This window comes from Eretmochelys imbricata, chromosome 1 (genome assembly GCF_965152235.1).
Source record: "Eretmochelys imbricata isolate rEreImb1 chromosome 1, rEreImb1.hap1, whole genome shotgun sequence".
Lineage (NCBI taxonomy): Eukaryota > Metazoa > Chordata > Testudines > Cheloniidae > Eretmochelys > Eretmochelys imbricata.
This window is the reverse complement of record NC_135572.1, coordinates 133,713,378-133,731,722: the sequence shown is the minus strand read 5'-3', so window position 1 is coordinate 133,731,722 and position 18,345 is coordinate 133,713,378. Positions and strand designations below refer to the sequence as shown.

The window sequence follows — 18,345 nt, the reverse complement described above, 5'->3', positions numbered from 1 at the left end:
ACATTAGGCAAATATGTTTCACACAGAAAGTGCCTTGGACATTAGAACCTTTTTAATTGTTAAGGAATGTATGGCAGGACATTGGGGCTGGTGCTGGTTTTTATTTGTTCAGTGATAACAGCATGCTTGGCTTGATCAAAATGAAGAAGAGACACTATCCCTCTCAATCCTAATTTACAATTCATGGGTCTAATCTGAATCCACTACCTTCAGTTGTGAACTATAAGTACTCAGCATCCCTCCAGATCAGGCTGTAAATAATTATTCTCTACTCTGACAAACGGAACTTTAAGTTTCATCTAGGTAGCCAACGGAGATAAGCAGACAGCATATCAATGTAACATCTCTGTCAAAATATGTAGTAATGACTTCTAGTCTAAAGTGCTATACAGCTAACATCACAATTCAGAAGTAAAGCTGTAAGAATTTCTGGATTTTTGTCTGGCTGCATGTGGTCTACTGTGCTCTTCAGCAATGTAAGTGGAATACTGTCCATGTGCTATTTAAATACACAGTATAATACCAGGTAAGCTGAGAGGAAGCACTCAAGAGGTAGAGAAATAGAACGTATAAAAGCCCTCTCGCAATAAAATGTTACAATGTGAAGATGTGGGGGGAGGATCAAAATGTGTGGGATTTTCTTGAAATAAAAATTAGTATTTGTATTATTCTTTAAGGGCTGAATGCAAACTATTTTAAAAAAAATAGCAGGGAACTTTTTAAAAGATCTAATTAGTTATAGCTTCATAAAACGAAATCCTAAAGTAAGGGGGGGGGCGGGGGAGCTATGATGGAGAATCTGCAGCAATAAAATACAGAATCCCAAGACAGATTTGTAATTTAGGAATGAATCCCTCAGTGATTTCCCCTAATTCCTAGCATAACTATGCTCCAAATGGGAGTTAAATTGAGAGGAAAATAACATTTTCATGAGGTTTGTTGGTAATTTATTTTAAGGAGGAAACTAATAAGGGCCTGTAATCAGATCCTATCACGCTCTACTAAAAAATGAAAGAAGTTTCACGACCAAAACAAGGATGCCAGGATTTCCATTACAGGGTTGAATGAGACCTAACAAATGTAAGTATTTTAACTATAGAAGGAGACAGTCATTGACCTCTCTCTTGCTATAAACAAACACTAAACATGTACCGTAGTGGAGATCAGATTATGGGAAGTAATTTCACTAATGAAACAGCCAATATCTTAACGTCTAAAACAAAAATGCTCTGTGTCCCCTAAGAGAGAGTTTATATTATTTTTCAAAGAATCCCGCTTTCTGACAATACCTCTGGTATTTTTCCATTGTACTGAAGATATTAATGCATTTAGTATACCCTTCGACCTGCCCTTACAAAGATTTATGATGCTAAAAAGTGGATGTTGAAAAGAAATGCACAGAAGAAAAATACCTTTCAGCTGCCTTTCATTTACATACATACATAATTAAATATATTTCTGAATTAAATTAATACTAGCAGCTCTTCACCGACTTGTTGATACATTGGGCAGTCTCAATATTATCTTCGCATTTTAAAAACAGATTACGATATAAATGAAATTGAAAGATTCCATCTTCACGGTTTAAAATTATGAACAATATGAGGTACATTATTGTTCTCTTACCGTCAGAACTTGATACGTGCAGCTTAAACAGAAACTCACCTTGCATGATACCGGGAGTGCCAGGAAATGCAGACATTGGTTGAGGAGAGCTGTGACGTGGCTGCCTCAGGCTGATTCTCTGTGAATTTGGTTGCATGCCAGGAGTGGGGCCTGCAGGCTAGATCATTTCTTCTGAAATGAAGGAGTTAGAGCACATACTTTTAATACAGATCTCCTAATAAGGTGACATGCAGTGAAAAACATTGGACACCAAATCTAATTAACTTGAAACAGACAAAACAGATGCAAAATAAGTTTAAATTACAATGTGCTATGTAATGCTCTACAAGCCAGTTTTGAAAAAATGCCAACTTGCCTTCAAAACACTGAACATGCAGACAATGAAACATTAATTCTATGCAAGATTTGTGGTTGTATTTTTAAGGTAAATAAGTACCTAGAATTTATTCTGACCTTACACTATTCAAAGGACCAGTGAACTTTATGTCTCATTTTATAACATGGCAACTCTTGAATAAGACTTTGTAAAGTTTGTTGTGTAGGTGTGTATGTGGGGAGGAGAGAGATTAAGAGCTGGAGGAAGGACAAAGCCATAAATAGTTTTATTCAATCCCAGGTTGTAAAGGTGACAGAGGCCTGACTTCTAACACAACCCAGTTCTGCTCTAGCATTCAAATGGCTCAGGGCATCCAAAATAAATTAAAGGTTAAAGCTGTGTATCTAAAGTTAGCACCTAAGTAAAATCACTTACCTTTCAAATATGCTGAAGACCAGCAGTTCCCATAGAAATCAATGGAAACTGTGGGTGTTCTGCCCCTCTGAAAGTCAGATAATTCATGCAGGTGCCTAAATATTGGTTCAGATGCATAACTTTAGTCCAGAACTTTTCACCTAAGTAATTCCAGAGATCCCCTATTTGCCAATCCAAATAGTAAGTCTCAACGTTAGTGCTTTCACCCCACTATAGCTTGACAATTATTTAATAATAAAATAATAATAATATGATTAGTAATAATAACGTAAAAAGTAATGATTAATAATAATAAATAAATAATAATAATGATAATAGTAGTAGTAAAGTCCTTGAATGGAAGTGCAAATTATTATTAAGTCTTAAGTAGGTAAAAATTATTGGATAAAATTTTCAAAAGTACTTTAGGTGACTCAGAAGCCGGTATACGTTTTTCAAAAATGGCTTAGGCACTTTGAAGCCTAAGCCTCATTGAAAGTCAATGGGACTTTGGAAAACGTTCCCTAGCAAGCATAAGTAACCTATCCAGGGTCACAGAGCTGCATCCAGAACCCAGAACTCCTGAGTCCGATCCTTTAACAGACAGACATCTTTTCCTTCCCTTATTCACCCTCTTTCTTTTAACTGGATTATAAAATAGTCACTAGATTTTAAAACAAACTAAGCTAAATATTTAACCCGGCCCCTCTCCGCCAACACAGAAAAATCCCATTTTTGAGACTATTTGTAGCAACAGGCAACGCGGAAGGTTGTGCCAGGTTCCGGTTAACTGCCTTCCCAGATTCTCCACATACAGTACATAAAGTATTTCCACAAGGCAGCTGTAGTTCTACTGAGAGATCCTGGGGCCACAGAGTACAACAGGGGCTCCTCTAAGATTATGAGAAATCCTAGGCACTTCAGTAGGCTTTTGTGTATGTTTTTGGTACATTTTATTTGCTGCAATGAACAGAAGCAAATTCATTCTAGTCTATTCTCTTTCCATGATGCCAAGTAGAGTTTCACTGCACTCTGTCTCAGAAGCAACATGAAGAAAGTAAGCTAAGTGGAGCTATCACACTGTCATTGCACACAGGCTCCAGGAGTGGGACTCAAGTTCTTCACCCCAGGAGCAGAACCTCAGTCCTGTGCAGCGCACCTTAGGACAGATCAGGCATTCTCCTAGAGTAGCAGTTCTCAAACTTTAGCAACCCGAGGACCTCCATTTTGATTTAAATTTTTTCATGAACCCCCAAGCCTCCTTCTCAGCCTCAGGCCCCGGCCCCACTCCATCCCTTCCCCCAAGGCCCCACCCCCATCCCACCTTTTCTTGCTCCTGCCCCATCCCTGTCCCTTTTCTTTCCACCCCCTCCCCTGAGCGCACTCCATCCCTGTTCCTCCCTCTTCCTCCCAGTGCCTCCTGCACGCCACTGAACAGCTATTCCCCAGCATGCAGGACACGCTGGGAGGGAGGTGGAGAGGTTGATCAGCAGGGCCGGCAGTCCTGGACATGATTCCACCTCCTCCCCCTCCCTCCCAGCTCCTCCTGTACACTAGGAAACAGCTGTTCCCTGGTGTGCAGGAGGCGCTGGGAAGAGTTGAGGGAGGGAGGAGTTTTTTATTTAGCAGCAGCCAGGAGTTTTTTATTTCCTCAATTTATTCCAGTGCTGTTGATATTGAAGAAGTAAACTACAGTTGTCTTTTAGGTAAACTCATGACACCCTACCTTTAGTGCTTCAGTTCTGCCATCAATGCAACAAAGAAGTTAAAGACTCCATATTACGAGAAAATGACGTTTTTAAACACACATGACAAGTGAAACAGAAGACTAGAAAACTACCACATCACAGGTAACATTTGGTGTATGAGGAAATGGAAGTGGAAGGAGAGGACTTTCACACTGGTTTCCTCTAGGTTTGGCAAAAGGAATGAGAGATTCTGCCAAGGAGAAGGAATGGGAATGATGCACTTTGCAATACCAGTACTGTACCTCATGGAACTTCTCAAGATCTTCGTAAGATAGCTCCTCGCCACATGAACGTCATTTTCAGATGGCATTTTCTTTGCTACAATATCCACCATCACTTTCATCTTCCTGAGCAGCCAAGCAAGGAGAGGAACAGACTGGACTGAGTTGTGATATGAGGCAAACTGAGTGGAGGAGAACTTTAGGCTATTGTTTTGCATCTTTTATTGGTGTGCGTACATGTGTTTTGCAAAAGATTTTTTTAGCCATAGACTTGTAATTAAGTGAATTACCATATAAATAAAACAGACTAAGTGCATTATAATGGGTTATTTTGGGGGATAGAATCTTATTGTATACTTTCACAAAAAGCATGACTAGGAATCAATATATTACAAGTAGCCAAACACCAACACTTCTTCATTATTATACCTTTCACTGTTAAGTTGTCTTATATTTACCACTTCCTATATTCCAAAAAAGTTCTCTATAAAAGACACAACGTAATATGAAATTAATTCTAAAACTCTCAGTGCAAATAGGTAAGATAACTGGAAAGAAAAAGGAAGATATTAAAAATCACATTAAAAAGATGGAAAATTTTGCAGGCAACTAAAGCTGTTGGAAACACACCAGCTAGTACAATGCGGCTGTGTTAACTCTGAGTGACAGAATGAGAGCACCTAAACCTACAATCCAAGAAACCTCTCCAGAGTTAATGGAAGCATTAATAAAAGCATTTCACTGAGTCTCTTCCTAACAGCACTTTAAAAAGAAAGCTGTTGCTTTCTATAAGGACTACTGGAAGAGAAAAATCATGTTACATTGCGGGAGGGGGTAGCCTTTTCCCCATGAACTATGAACATTTTTACTTTATTAGAAGGAAGTCTCAAATTACATATGTGTAAAACAGAATTGCAATTAAATAAACTCTTCCACTCTACTTTGAGAGTAGAATCTGCCTTTTCAACACCACGGTAGTTGTAATATGGACATAGACATTAGAATGGCAGACATCTTGAATCTCAAAATCTCTTTGAGTTTAGAAATTCAGAACTAGTGTTCAGATAGTTGCCAAGAAAACACTACTGCTGAAAATCTGATACCAGTAGAAACAGATATTCCCTAGACCAAGAACCAAAATTATTAGCTAAATTGGGCCAGCAGGTTTATTTGTAAACATCACCAGTAAAAATCTGCACAATATCTGGCTACTGAATCCAAACTGTAATTTCAGATTTAGTCTGAATTCAGACTAAACTTCCCAATTTAGAGTTTAGATAACAATTTAAATTTGTTCTGGTTTTGATTTACATGTTGTATTAGTGTGTCCATTAAAATTGAGGGGGTTGAGTCAGATCTGACGAGAGCTAATCAAGAGTAAATGCAAAAAAACAATGGCATTACACCAGTGTAAAGTACTATTATCAATCAGATCCAAAGTAGTGCCCTACAGTTTGGATATATTCTAAATTAAGTCAGGTGACATTCAATTAAAAGGGGAATAGGGAAAAGAAAACAAAAAAAACCTTTTTGAAAAAAGTTATTCCAAACTAAGTTCTGTCCCTTTGCTCACTTCCACAGAATACCAAGTTGTAAATTCAGCAAGACACCTTTTCACATTTAGAGTCCCAAACAAAGAAAACATTTAGTACTAGCTGGCACAACTTCAGGGCAACTGCACCTCTGTGGTCCACCAAAGGCACCCACTTTAGGCTTCCGGCTTCCAGCTATCACCGCTCTCTCATTGCCTCCTGACTGGGGATTTTAAGGGTGCACTGCCCTCTACCTTACACTGTGGTATGCCCAGCAAACCAGACTGCCTAGAAAGGCCAGAACATGTGCTGTGCTTTGCTTTCTCTCTGGGCGCTATGACCAGTGTATTGTCCACAATTATAAATAGGCTTGGCAGAATTTGATTGATTTTGTCAACTGATAATATCAATGCTTCTTTTTAAGCATTTTTTTCCAATTTTTAATTATTTTAATTTTCACACTTGTACAAAATTGTGGGTGTGTGGGGTCAGACAATAATTATTATTGACAGTAGATGTTGAGAGTCAAAAAATTAAAGCTTTACAACCATTAAAACACAGCTTGTCAACCTCACATGTCAAAATATACAAAGTAAATATCCTTAAATCAAATCTAATATGTTCTCAAGCAGCATTTTTCTTACTTTGCCTATCTGTACATTTCTATTATTATTGATGGAAATATTTTTTCTTCAGTTTGTGTTTGTATGGTTACATCAACATACACCAATAAAAATCTAATCCTTCCAAATTTAGTTATAAATTACCATACAACTCCTTTTAAGCAAGCACATTTATTCTCGGGGTAAAGGTATTACAGAGAAAACATATTTAAACAATAAAAGCAGTTACATGCACACTAAAAAGCTTACCAGAAGTCATCCCAACTCCAATCTAGGATTCTATTAGGTTTTAGTCCTTCAAAATCCACAAATGGGTTTTCCCCACACTTCATCTGTTTTAGATCCAGAAACAAGACTGGGCAGATCAGCCAGTTTTTTTATAGAGCTTGGGGCTTTGATCTTTGTGTTCTGTAACAGGTAATCAGCAAACAATGACCGTCTCCTCAGGGCTAAGCTTCAAAAGGCTAGGTTTTTGCATAACCAGAGTTGGAGAATGTGCATTAAACTCTTCTTAACGATTTTTCAAGAAGTCCACTTATTGTCGCAAAAGTCCATACCTGTCTGGCATTTTTTCAACACAGTCTTTTGAATTCCCAGATCTTACATCTGTCATATCGCCTCGCTATTGAAGTTACATGCAATCCCAGCCCACAACAACACACAAATGTAATACAATAAGGTATTTTAAAGATACTGTAAGAAATTGCTGTATCTATCACACTACTTAATTATGCCAAACTAAAAGGCCACTACCAGGATTTATTTTTTCGTTAATACCTTATTCTACTTCTTGTGTGAACCAACAAAGGAACTAATGCCTGTCTGCTGACTCATGCTTACTATGTAATATTCAAGTGAAGCTGCAAATCCGTCAGTTTACAAAAAGAATAAGTTATATAAAACAGACTATGCAATGTTTCTAAAAATGTCAATCAAGCAATGAAAGACAAGTTTTTCAAGTTAATCATTTGGTTACTGTTCAGATCTCCAGTCAAAATGTTTCCTTTCTCCAGTGCCGGTGCTGACATACTCACATTGGCCATACTGAGTCAGCACAGCTTTAACCTAGCACAGGAATAAGTTTATGAACTGAAAGTTTGATAGAGTACTCAGTTACTATAGGGTTTTAACTTAAAAATCCTACCACTCAAAAGGAGATTTCACATAGAAGTAGTGAAGTGGATGGAGTTGGGAAGGAAAGTTGGGAACATCTTGTATTCTCTGCAAAGTTACACTCTGTTTAGTTTTTAATTTACGTATTTATTTATTTTTTTTAGAAAGAGGTGGAATTTCTGTATAAGTTACAAGTTACAGCTTTAACCTAGCACAGGAATAAGTTTATGAACTGAAAGTTTGATAGAGTACTCAGTTACTATAGGGTTTTAACTTAAAAATCCTACCACTCAAAAGGAGATTTCACATAGAAGTAGTGAAGTGAATGGAGTTGGGAAGGAAAGTTGGGAACATCTTGTATTCTCTGCAAAGTTACACTCTGTTTAGTTTTTAATTTACGTATTTATTTATTTTTTTTAGAAAGAGGTGGAATTTCTGTATAAGTTACAAGTAGAGTGCATATAATGATATCTTTAGCTAAGGCTGCACAAGCATTTGCATTCTAAAAGGTATTCTTCAGCTGCTTATAATGTTGCCAAACTTTAATTATTTTGGCGGAAATTTGTCAGGTTTGTCGTCAGTCCATAAACTAATTATTCTGGTGTTTGTTTGTTAAGAAAAGTCTATGGAAAAATGGTTCAGACATTTTCAAGAACTCATGGAGTGTGGCAGGGGGGGGGGGGGGGAGTGATGGGGGGGGAACCGCACAGTATTATAAAAGAAAATTTGAAATTAAAAACAAAAACAAAACAAACCCCCACCCCAAAACCCAAGAGACCCAGTTTAATCACTTCAGAAAAAGGAATGAGAAACTTGACATAGGAGGAGAAGTTAAAATACTAAATACACACAGATTACAGAAAAGTGGTCATTGTAACCATCTACAAGTACATACAAGGAAATAATTAGGGGACATTAATACTATTAAGATCACTTTTCATGATTCTTAATTTCTTAATTATTATTATTATCACTTTTCATGATTCTTAATAATCCCTCTTTTCAGTTTTGTTACAAGGCAGAGATCTCCAGCAGCTTTTGAAGTGAAATTCCTCCCTCTACTGGCTTTTAGACACCAGTAACATATTCTAAAGTGTGTGCTCTCAAAGGGACCATTATTTGCCATTCTAGCAGATTCTTGCCTGTGTGACAGTTCCAGTAAACCAGCACAATGGAATTACATCATGGACAATCAAAGAGAGAAAACACAATTCTTATACAGGAAGAATTTGACTGACTGCTATTATCCCTCTGCAAAATATAACCAATAGTGATATTCTTTACCTTTCCAAACTAGGAATGTAAATAATGATTAAAAAGTTAATGGTTTAAACTATTAAAATTATATTGTTTAACCGGTTAACTGATTAAAGGGAGAGGGGCAGGGGCTGCTCCTGTCGGGGGGCGAGGCTAGGACTTCTCCAGTCGGCCTGGGGCTGTCCAGCTGGCCTGAGGCTGGTGGTTAATGGTTAGGATGGGTTAATGATAAGATTAATGCTTACCGGTTAACTGTTTAATATTGTACAGCCCTATTCCAAACTGCCCCTGCTCAATGTATGTTTCTAATGCAGACTCTTAACCTTTTTCCTCCTATTCATGACATCAATAACAGGTCACTCATTGCATCTGCCACCCTAAACAGATCTCCTTTTCCCTCACATGACCACATGTCTCGGAATTCTATATGCCCCATTTCACTACACTTCCCTCATGAAAATCCATAATAAATAACAATTTGTTGTTTAAAATAAAAGTTCATTATGTCATATATGGCCAGCACAGGTGCTGACATTCACTACATATGAATGTTAATATAATATAGATGTCTATGGTCAGATAGATATATTAGTAAGCATCATGTACACATTGCTATTTAAAACATCAGGCCTGATCCAATGCCATTTTAAGTACATGAAAAAAAAGACTTCAATTGGATTCAATCAGCACTGGTTTCAGGCCATAACAAACTGCACATTCTTCAACGTTCTATATCGGGGTGGGCAAGCAGCGGCCCATCAGGGTAATCTGATTGCAGGCGATGAGACATTTTGCGGACGTTGACCATCTGTAGCATGGCCCCACACATCTCCCAGTGGCCGCGGTTGCCCACCACTGTTATATATTCAGTAAGTTTCTCAATTAAAATAGCTGTAGTAATTAGATTTATCTTTGCAAGGAGAATGGCTAGAAACATCTTTAAATAAGCTTAGGTTCTGCAGCAAATTTTTGAACCTCAAATTTGAAAACCACTGAGTTTAGAGTGTCAGGAACTATTCGAGAATTCTGGAAGTTGTGTGTGTCAATTCCTTTCAGGTTTAACAGGAGAGCCACTATATTTGAAGTGTCAGAAACTACTGAACTTAGTTAAATCAGAGTGTGGGCTCTTAGTTTACATCCAGTACTGTCTTGCTGAGACCCTCCACATCATTCTGTCCCTGTGCTACTTCAATTTTAAAATGAGATTCACAGATTCCAAGGCCAAAAAGGGACTACAGTGATAATCTAATCTGACCTACTGTAATAACACAGACCATCGAACTTCCCCAAAATAATTCCTACAGCATATCTTTTGGAAAAGCATCCAATCTTTATTTAAAAATTGCCAGTGATGGAGAATCCAGCAGCACCCTTGGTAAACTGTTGCAAAAATGTATGCCTTATTTCCAGGCTGAATTTGTCTAGCTCCAACTTCCAGCCACTGGATCTTGTTTATGCTTTTTTTTCTACCTGATTGAAGAGCCTATTATAAAATATTTGTTCCCCAAATAGGTATTTACAGACTCTAATCAAATCACCCATTAACCTTCTATTTCTTAAACTAAATAGATTAAGCTACTTGAGTCTATCACTGTAAGGCATGTTTTCTAATCCTTTGATCATTTTTGTGATTCTTCTCTGAACCCTCTCCAATTTCTCAACATCCTTCTTAAACAATGTACATCAGAACTGAACAAAGTGTTCCAGCAATGGTCACACTAGTACCAAATCCTGAGGTAAAATAATCTTTCTACTCTTACTCGAGATTCCCCTGTTTATGCATCCAAGGATTGTACTAGACTTTTTGGCCACAGCATTGCACTGGGAGCTCATGTTCAGCTAATTATCCACTCCCCGCACTCCCAACTCTTTTTCAAAGTCATTGCTTCCCAGGATAGAGTTCTCCATCCTGTAAGTAAGTAAGGCCTACAGTCCTTGTTCCTAGATGTATAAAATTACATTTAGCCATACTGAAATACATATTGTTTGCTTATGCCCAGTTTACCAAGTAATCCAGATTGTTCTGTATTAGTGACCTATTTTCTTTATTATTTACTACTCCCCAAACTTTTGTGTCATCTACAAACTTTAACAGTGATGATTTTATGTTTTCTTACAGGTCACTGATAAAAATGTGAAATAGTCTTAGGCCAGGAACTAATCCCTACAGGACCCCACTAGAAACACATCTGCTCCATCATGATTCCACATTTATAGTTACTGTTTGAGACCTAACAGTTACCCAACTTTTAATCCACTTAATGTGTGCTGTGTTCATTTATATCTTTCTAGTTTTTTTAATCAAAATGTTGTGTGGTACCAAGTTAACACCTTACAGAAGTCTGAGTATATTACACTAACATTATTACCTTTATCAACCAATCTTGTAATCTCATAAAAAAAGACATCAAGTTAGTCTGACAGTATCTATTTTCCATAAATCGAATTTGATTGGCATTAATTATCCTCCTGTTAAGCTTTATTAATTGAGTCCCATATCAGTTGCTCCACTATCTTGCCTAGGATCAATATCAGACTAACAGGCCTATAATTACCCAGGTCATCCTGTTTACTGTTTTTAAATATTGGCACAACATTAACTTCCAGTCTTCTGGAACTTCTCTGATATTACTGAAAATCAGCATCAATGGTCCAGCAAGCTCCTCAACCAGCTCTTTTAAAATTCTTGTCACAGCTCAGAATTTGTTGTAGTTCTGCAGAAGGTCCTACCTGTGCATAATGGACTATCTTAAATCTTGTCTGCATCAGGACTTTTCCTTGATTTCAACAACTGATGGCCAGCCACCGGTTGTAACTGCACTAGTGGGTGCACCAAGGGTACACAAGGAAAGCTACAAATTGTAAAGTGGAGTATAGTCCTGTTTTAAGTACTGAAGTCAATTGGAATTAAGTATATGCTTAAAGAGGTTTAAGTGTTGTCCCAAACAGAGACAGACTTAATCATGTGTTTATATGCTTTCCTGAATTACGGCCACTATACATGTTTAGAGTACCTAAATATAACCAACTATTTTCATTTCATGAAGCAGACATAAGATTTCATAAATTTAGGATGATAGAAAAAAGAACACTGCATTTCCTATCCCTTTGTAAATTCCAACAAATAATTTCATACAGACAGATGGGTTCTCTCTCCTCTCAAAATATATTTATTTGTCAAAAATAACCATCCTGGCAAACACGTTCTCTGCTGGAATGTTTTATAAGCCTGTTTATGGTCCCCCGCCCCCAAAAAAGTATTCTTACAAACATTTGCAGTTCATCAACCGCTAAGCCCATATAATACAATTACAAGTGCACGAATAAAGCTATAGTAAATAATTACAACTCACTTATTTCCACACTCAACCTCAGAGATGGGACTTTTAGCCTTGGTTTTCCTGGTAAGAAGAGATGTATTTATTGACAAGGAACTTAGCCTTGGAGAACAGAGTTGTCCTCCAACTTTCCTCCAAAACTGTTCCTTCCCCACTCTCCATTTGCATAAACAGCCTCACCCTCATCCCTGTCCCAGAGGCAAACTAGAACTGGTTAATTTTTTTTTCATAAAACACAAAAAATTTTGACAAAAGATGGCTTTTTAACCAAATCCAACATTTTTGTGTAAAATATTTAATCTGATCACCATTTTTCAATTTTTGAAACAAAGCCTTTGTTTTATTTTTGTTTTGACAATCTAATATAATATATATTTTTATTTTCAGTGTTTTGTTAGCCCTCTCCTACTACTTCTCCTGCCTCCTGCGAAAAAAAAGAGAAAAAGTAGTATTAAAAGGGAAAGAAAGTGCATGGTGTGGTGGAAGATGAAAATTCTCTCCCTTTTTTACTTCTTTGTATGCCCATAACAATGGGCCAGCTCAGTGAATGGCGGGACTTTCGGTTCCTCCCTAGGCTAGACAGAGAAACTCCCCCTGAAATACATCTTTTTACCCCAATGCAAACAAGTTACGTACTGCCCCCTAACATAGTTAGTTATGCCCCCTGATGTGGCTAGTTATCATCCATCACCTTGTACATGTTGGTTCCATCAAAACATCTTTATTATGTACTGTCATCCTGACCTTATCTTTTAGGAGAGGATCAGTGTGTTCCTGTTATCCTTGGGGAATGTTTTTGTACTATCCTTGATATTGGGGGGTTCTGGTACCACTTAATATTGGGATGTGTTTGCGTGAGTATTCTGTGCCTAGCACTTCTTAGGAGTGTGTATTTCTGCAATATCAGCCCTGTTCTTGCCAACTTCTGCGAGCAGGTCCTGCCTCTTGCTCACAGCTTGTCTTTGCTTTATATCAGTAAAGTTTTAACTACTACTTTAGCCCAGGCCTCAGGTCTCATACCAGGCCTCTAATACAAGGGCTTATGTCTCAGATTATCTTGCTACTACAGCTTCTATGCCATAGAAGTGTGATTACATAATTAGGGAAGCAGGATACCAGTGATATGAGGAGAAATGAGCTTTCGAGGAGTATAACATATACACTCCTTTTCTAACTGCTTTTAAAAGGGCAGATTTCTTCTTCCCCGCCTGATTTATTATTAAGATGAATAACAGAGTGAATAGAAAAATTGTGTGTGGGTGAGACTAAATGGAAGGTAAGTCATTTGGGGATTGCTAAATAGTGGAAAACAAAATGCTTGGGTTTTTTATGCTCCATATATACACATATAGCAGTATTTATAGCACAGTTCTGGTCCCTGTTGAAGGATGGCTTCAGGGCCATTATCTATGAAACTGCATATGTAGGCAGGGAAGCTATTATCTTCAGAGGAAAAAAACATAATGGATCTGTGTTACTATAGTATCCAGAGCCGGCTCTAGGCACCAGCAAAACAAGCAGGTGCTTGGGGTGGCACATTTCTCAGGGCGCCATTTCTGGCGCCAGCCATGCCGCCCCTAGAAATGTACCCCCGCCACCCCAGCTTGCCTCCTCTCCGCCTCTGCCTGCTCCCCCGAGTGCACCACCGCCGCTCCGCTTCTCCCCCCCCCCCTCCCAGGCTTGCCATGCACGAAACAGCTGTTTCGCATGGCAAGCCTGAAAGGGAGGGAGGAGAAGCCAAGTGGCAGCGCGCTCTGGGGAGGCGGCGGTGGTGGAGCGGATGTAAGCTGGGGCGGGGAGCGGTTCCTCTACCCCCCATCCAGTTACTTCCTGCGCTCCCCCCCACCCTCGTTCCCCTCCGCTCCACCTGCTCCCCTGAACACGCTGCCTCTTCCTCACCTGAGAGGGAGGGGGGGAGAAGCGGAGCGGCGGCGTGTTCAGGGGAGCAGGCAGAGCGGAGGTGAGCTAGGGTGGGGGGGATTGTGCGGGGGGGAGCTGCAGGAAGCTGGGGGTGGGAAATGCAGCACGCCTTGGGGAGGAAGCGGGGCCGGGGATTTGGGGAAGGGGTTGGGAAGGGGCGGAGTTGGGGCGGAGCAGGGGTGGGGGGCACGAAAAAAAAGCGGGGGCAGCCAAACATTTTTTTGCTTGGGGTGGCAAAAATCCTAGAGCTGGCCCTGATAATATCTACATCATCTTAAAACACTGACATTGAATCCAAAGCCTTGGGCACACTACAGAACTGGCATAAAACTTTGGTAAGGAACTTCAAGCGTTGGAAGCTAAAGCCATAAGAAAGTAAAGTTTTACTGCGTAATTTCCATGGTACCTGCAATTCCCCCAAATTTTAGCTCGCAAGTTTCAGTTAGATAGGCACAGCTACCGTGTGTGCATGCAGGCATGTGCGTGTATGCACGCCTACCCAACCAATCAGCTTTTGAGGACTGCACAGTATAATTTATTTTCTACTTATGCATCTGTTTGAATCTTTTCTGAAAGCAGGAGACCTGTGGTGTAAGACCTGGAGGGTCTTGGGTTCGATTCCTACCAATGACATAATGTCTGTCTATGTATGCAGCTGTGTTTCATTACATATACACATTGCAAAACCACCATCTCACTAAAGAAACAAGTATTGGATGCAAGGATTTAAATTAAGAGGGAAAATAGTAATGTTCAGTAAAGTTTCACCCACAATTCCAAACTTCTTATAGTCCAAGAATAACAAGATATCTTTTCTGAAATGTTCAATATTTGACTAACATTAGGATACAGACTCACCATTTCATGAACATTAATAGGATTAGTTTACAGGTCTCATGTTTGGAACCTTACTAATTCTGCAGACAGACAACTACAATACAAAGACAACTGAGTCAGCAGTCTCCATTAGCCTGTCTAGAGAATATAGTTAAGATCCCATCCACATTACTAATTGCAACCATATTGCATACAAGCTTGAGACAACTGGACTCTAACCGGTTCCCTTGAATTGGTTGCACTGACAGCATTCATGAATCTTAAGATAGCCACAACCCTTTTTGAATTAAAACATCCACAACATCATAGTGGTTGGAAACTTAAAAACAAAACAAAAGAAAAACAACATAAATTCTGAAGAAATTAATGTAATGAGAGAGGTGCTGGTATTATTTTCTGGCCAGTATTTTGCTTAATCTGACCATTGCTTCCAGCCTTTTACAGGCCCAATTTTCAGAAACCAAGTGATTAAAGACAGGCTCCCAAATATCAGAATTCCTAATTAGGGAATTTAATCAAGCACTTTGAAAACTGGGTTCAATGATGTTTCAGTGCAAAACACGTCTGAACCTTCCAGATAAGAATGAAGACAAATTTATTTTAAATGACACCGTGTAGTCTCCCAAATACAATACACTCTCTCTGGCATCTGTGTTGTAGCTGTCCCGGTTCATCCGTCACTATCAGTCTTACGATTCTTTCAATCTGGCAAAATAAATCTAATAAACTGAAGTTGAAATATTTGTGAAAATGACATCAGGTAATTTCTGATTTCTCTCTCACTTCAAATTTCTCCAAGTCATTTCCCAGTGCTAGGTTGGCCAAAGTGACTGACGGAATAAGGAAATCAACTCTGACTAGTACGGTTTGATAATTAACATGTTCAGTAGGAGTGGCTTTTAAAAAGAGCAACAGTGTTTAATAGCATTCCCCACGTGAGTGAATACTTTAACTGTTTTTTATTCTAAGCACTCCATCTTACTAATAAACGTTATGAATCACCAAGAAAAGCATTTGCAAGTAGTCTTATACAATAAAAGTCACTAGGGATGTAGATTCCTTAAGATCTACAGGTAACGTCTAGGGGTTACAAACAGAAGTGTCCATTTATATAAGCAATATGCAAAATAAAAGATAATAGAATGCAACTAAACCACTATTTTTCTTCCTGGAAAATTTAATACGGTTGACCTCCTCTCAATTTATTCTCAGCTGTTTGTACTGTATATATATATACATATATATTTAAATGGACTATCTTAATACACAGGTAGTAATTCCAGGCTTCAGATATACTGTAAGTATGGTGCAGACCATGGCATTAGCCAGCTTCCCACTCAGGCAGTCTATAAGCCAACACAGACAATTATGAGCTTACCCCAGTAAGGGATGGACACCATTTATTAGACTACCAAAATAAAGACATGGGATTTAAATGTACAGGAATTGCAGTCCTGAATGCTGGGGCAGTAAAAACACCACAACTTCACCCAAACAGAAAGCTGTGGATTAATCAGACTATAAGGACACAGATAATCTTTTATGGCCTGCCAATTGGAGTCAGTGGAAAGATTCAATGTGCTTTGGATCGGGCCCTTATTCTGCATATTGCTTATATAAATAATAGTAACTCATAGGAGTTGACTAAGTCACATGGATATGTAAGAAACAATTTCCAAATGAGACAAACTCATCTCAGCTCGTATCAGATGGAAGCGCCACTAACCCTACTAGATTAAGGATTCTGCTAATGGGCTGTCTGCTTTCTCTGGTCACCAGTCAGCAGATACAAAAACAAACTCCTATCTGGAATCACTGTTTGCCACCCCACCCCAGCACATGTTCTAGGAAAGGAGGAGGAGATGATGGTGAAGGTGGTTAGAAGAGACAATACTGTCAAACATAAGACCTCTGCCCCCCAAAAATTGCATTTAAAATACATATTAAAAAGGATATCCACATGCTTTTTCAATTCCATCCTCCCCAGCATATAATGATATTTTTAAAGGCACCAATCCTCTTTTTTAGTTTTGTCCTTTAAAAAAACCCTTTTTTAAAAAACTTCATTTCTGGTTGAAACTAGTTTGGCGGCACTACAATCAGCAGCAACATGCTAGTTCCCTGTGGTACACATCGGTGAATAATTAACAGCAAAGAAACCTCTTCCCTTTTGACACTGTATTGAGAAAACCTGGAGAGTGAATCATTTCCAGGATTTAACACTTTAAATTTTACAAACATACTCTCCTACACAATTTGTCATGAGAACTGATTAGAATATTAGCATTTGCACATTGGATTGAGAGACTAGCTGAGATCCTGGAAAGCTAACAGCAGAGTTCTTCACAAATTATCAACTGCAAACCAATCCAACACACTCCCTTACCGAACAGCAAGTGTTGTATCAGTGGCACATAACAAACTAAGGTCAGATAAGAGTGACAGATGGGAAGCATATTGGCAAGCTGTGAGAAAACAGCTTCCCTCAGTTTCTGAATCCTACATTTTTCCTTCACCTGTTGATTTCATTTGGCCAATTGTATTATCAAACATAACAATATTTGAACCAAAGAGCCCTGGTCACAAACAAAAGCCCTGCATCACTTTTCTTTCATAGACACGTTAATAGTATACAGTAAGACAACAAAATGCATCCCTGAGAACAGCCACACACATAATTTATAACAACCACCTGTCACTGCACTAAAAGGTTCTACAATTAATCCAGCATCCCTGCTTCTTAACCTCTTATGAACTGGCAGAAGAGCCTCTCTGCAGGCACAGGTTTCACAAATCCAGGTACATACCCTCTATCAAAACCAAGATATCATGTCTCCCAGTCTACAGGTGCCTAGGTGAAAACATATGCCTTTGATTAAAGATCTAACATGGCCTCCAGTAATATCTGTGCTAATCAATGCCGTAGGCTTTGGGACTACCTTGTCAATGGGCTATTCCAAAGAGCTAGTTCTGGAGGGGTGTAGTGTTATATTTAAGCTTGGTGCTTAATTTTTGAACAATCTATTTAAAAATCCACAGACTGTCAAAATACTTGAGTTGACAACTTACTTCTGTGGATTATGATGTGACCATATTATGGTGATGCAAAACTGAATTTTGTCCTCTAGCAAAGATGTGCCACACTCTAGCCTAAGAGAATAAAACCCCTGCAGCCTTCTAAACAAAGACTGCCTTCCTCCTGTAGTAATCTGTGCCTGCGTGCAAGCTTGGTGGATATAATTAGATTCAGAAGGAAGTCTTATTACTGCACTACACTAAGAGGCAAGCAGGGATTTTGTTTAGTCATACCCACGATTCTGCTGAATAATTCCTCATGAACAAGGCTTGCTGCATTTGAAAGAGGAGTCTGAAGAATGACTGGAGGGCTGTTCTGGAGAAG

The 18,345-nt window shown here is 38.8% G+C and overlaps 1 protein-coding gene across 1 annotated transcript in view; it reads right to left on the bottom strand.

Moving 5' to 3' along the window:
* The window catches only part of SHROOM2 (shroom family member 2), a 184,564-nt gene that overhangs the window by 63,299 nt on the left and 102,920 nt on the right, over positions 1-18,345 (bottom strand). The window contains exons 3-4 of the mRNA XM_077807159.1: positions 4,347-4,451; positions 1,666-1,797 (exon numbers count right to left, since the gene is read on the bottom strand). Coding sequence (XP_077663285.1) covers positions 1,666-1,797; positions 4,347-4,451 — 237 coding nt within the window. The remainder of the gene's footprint in view (positions 1-1,665; positions 1,798-4,346; positions 4,452-18,345) is intronic.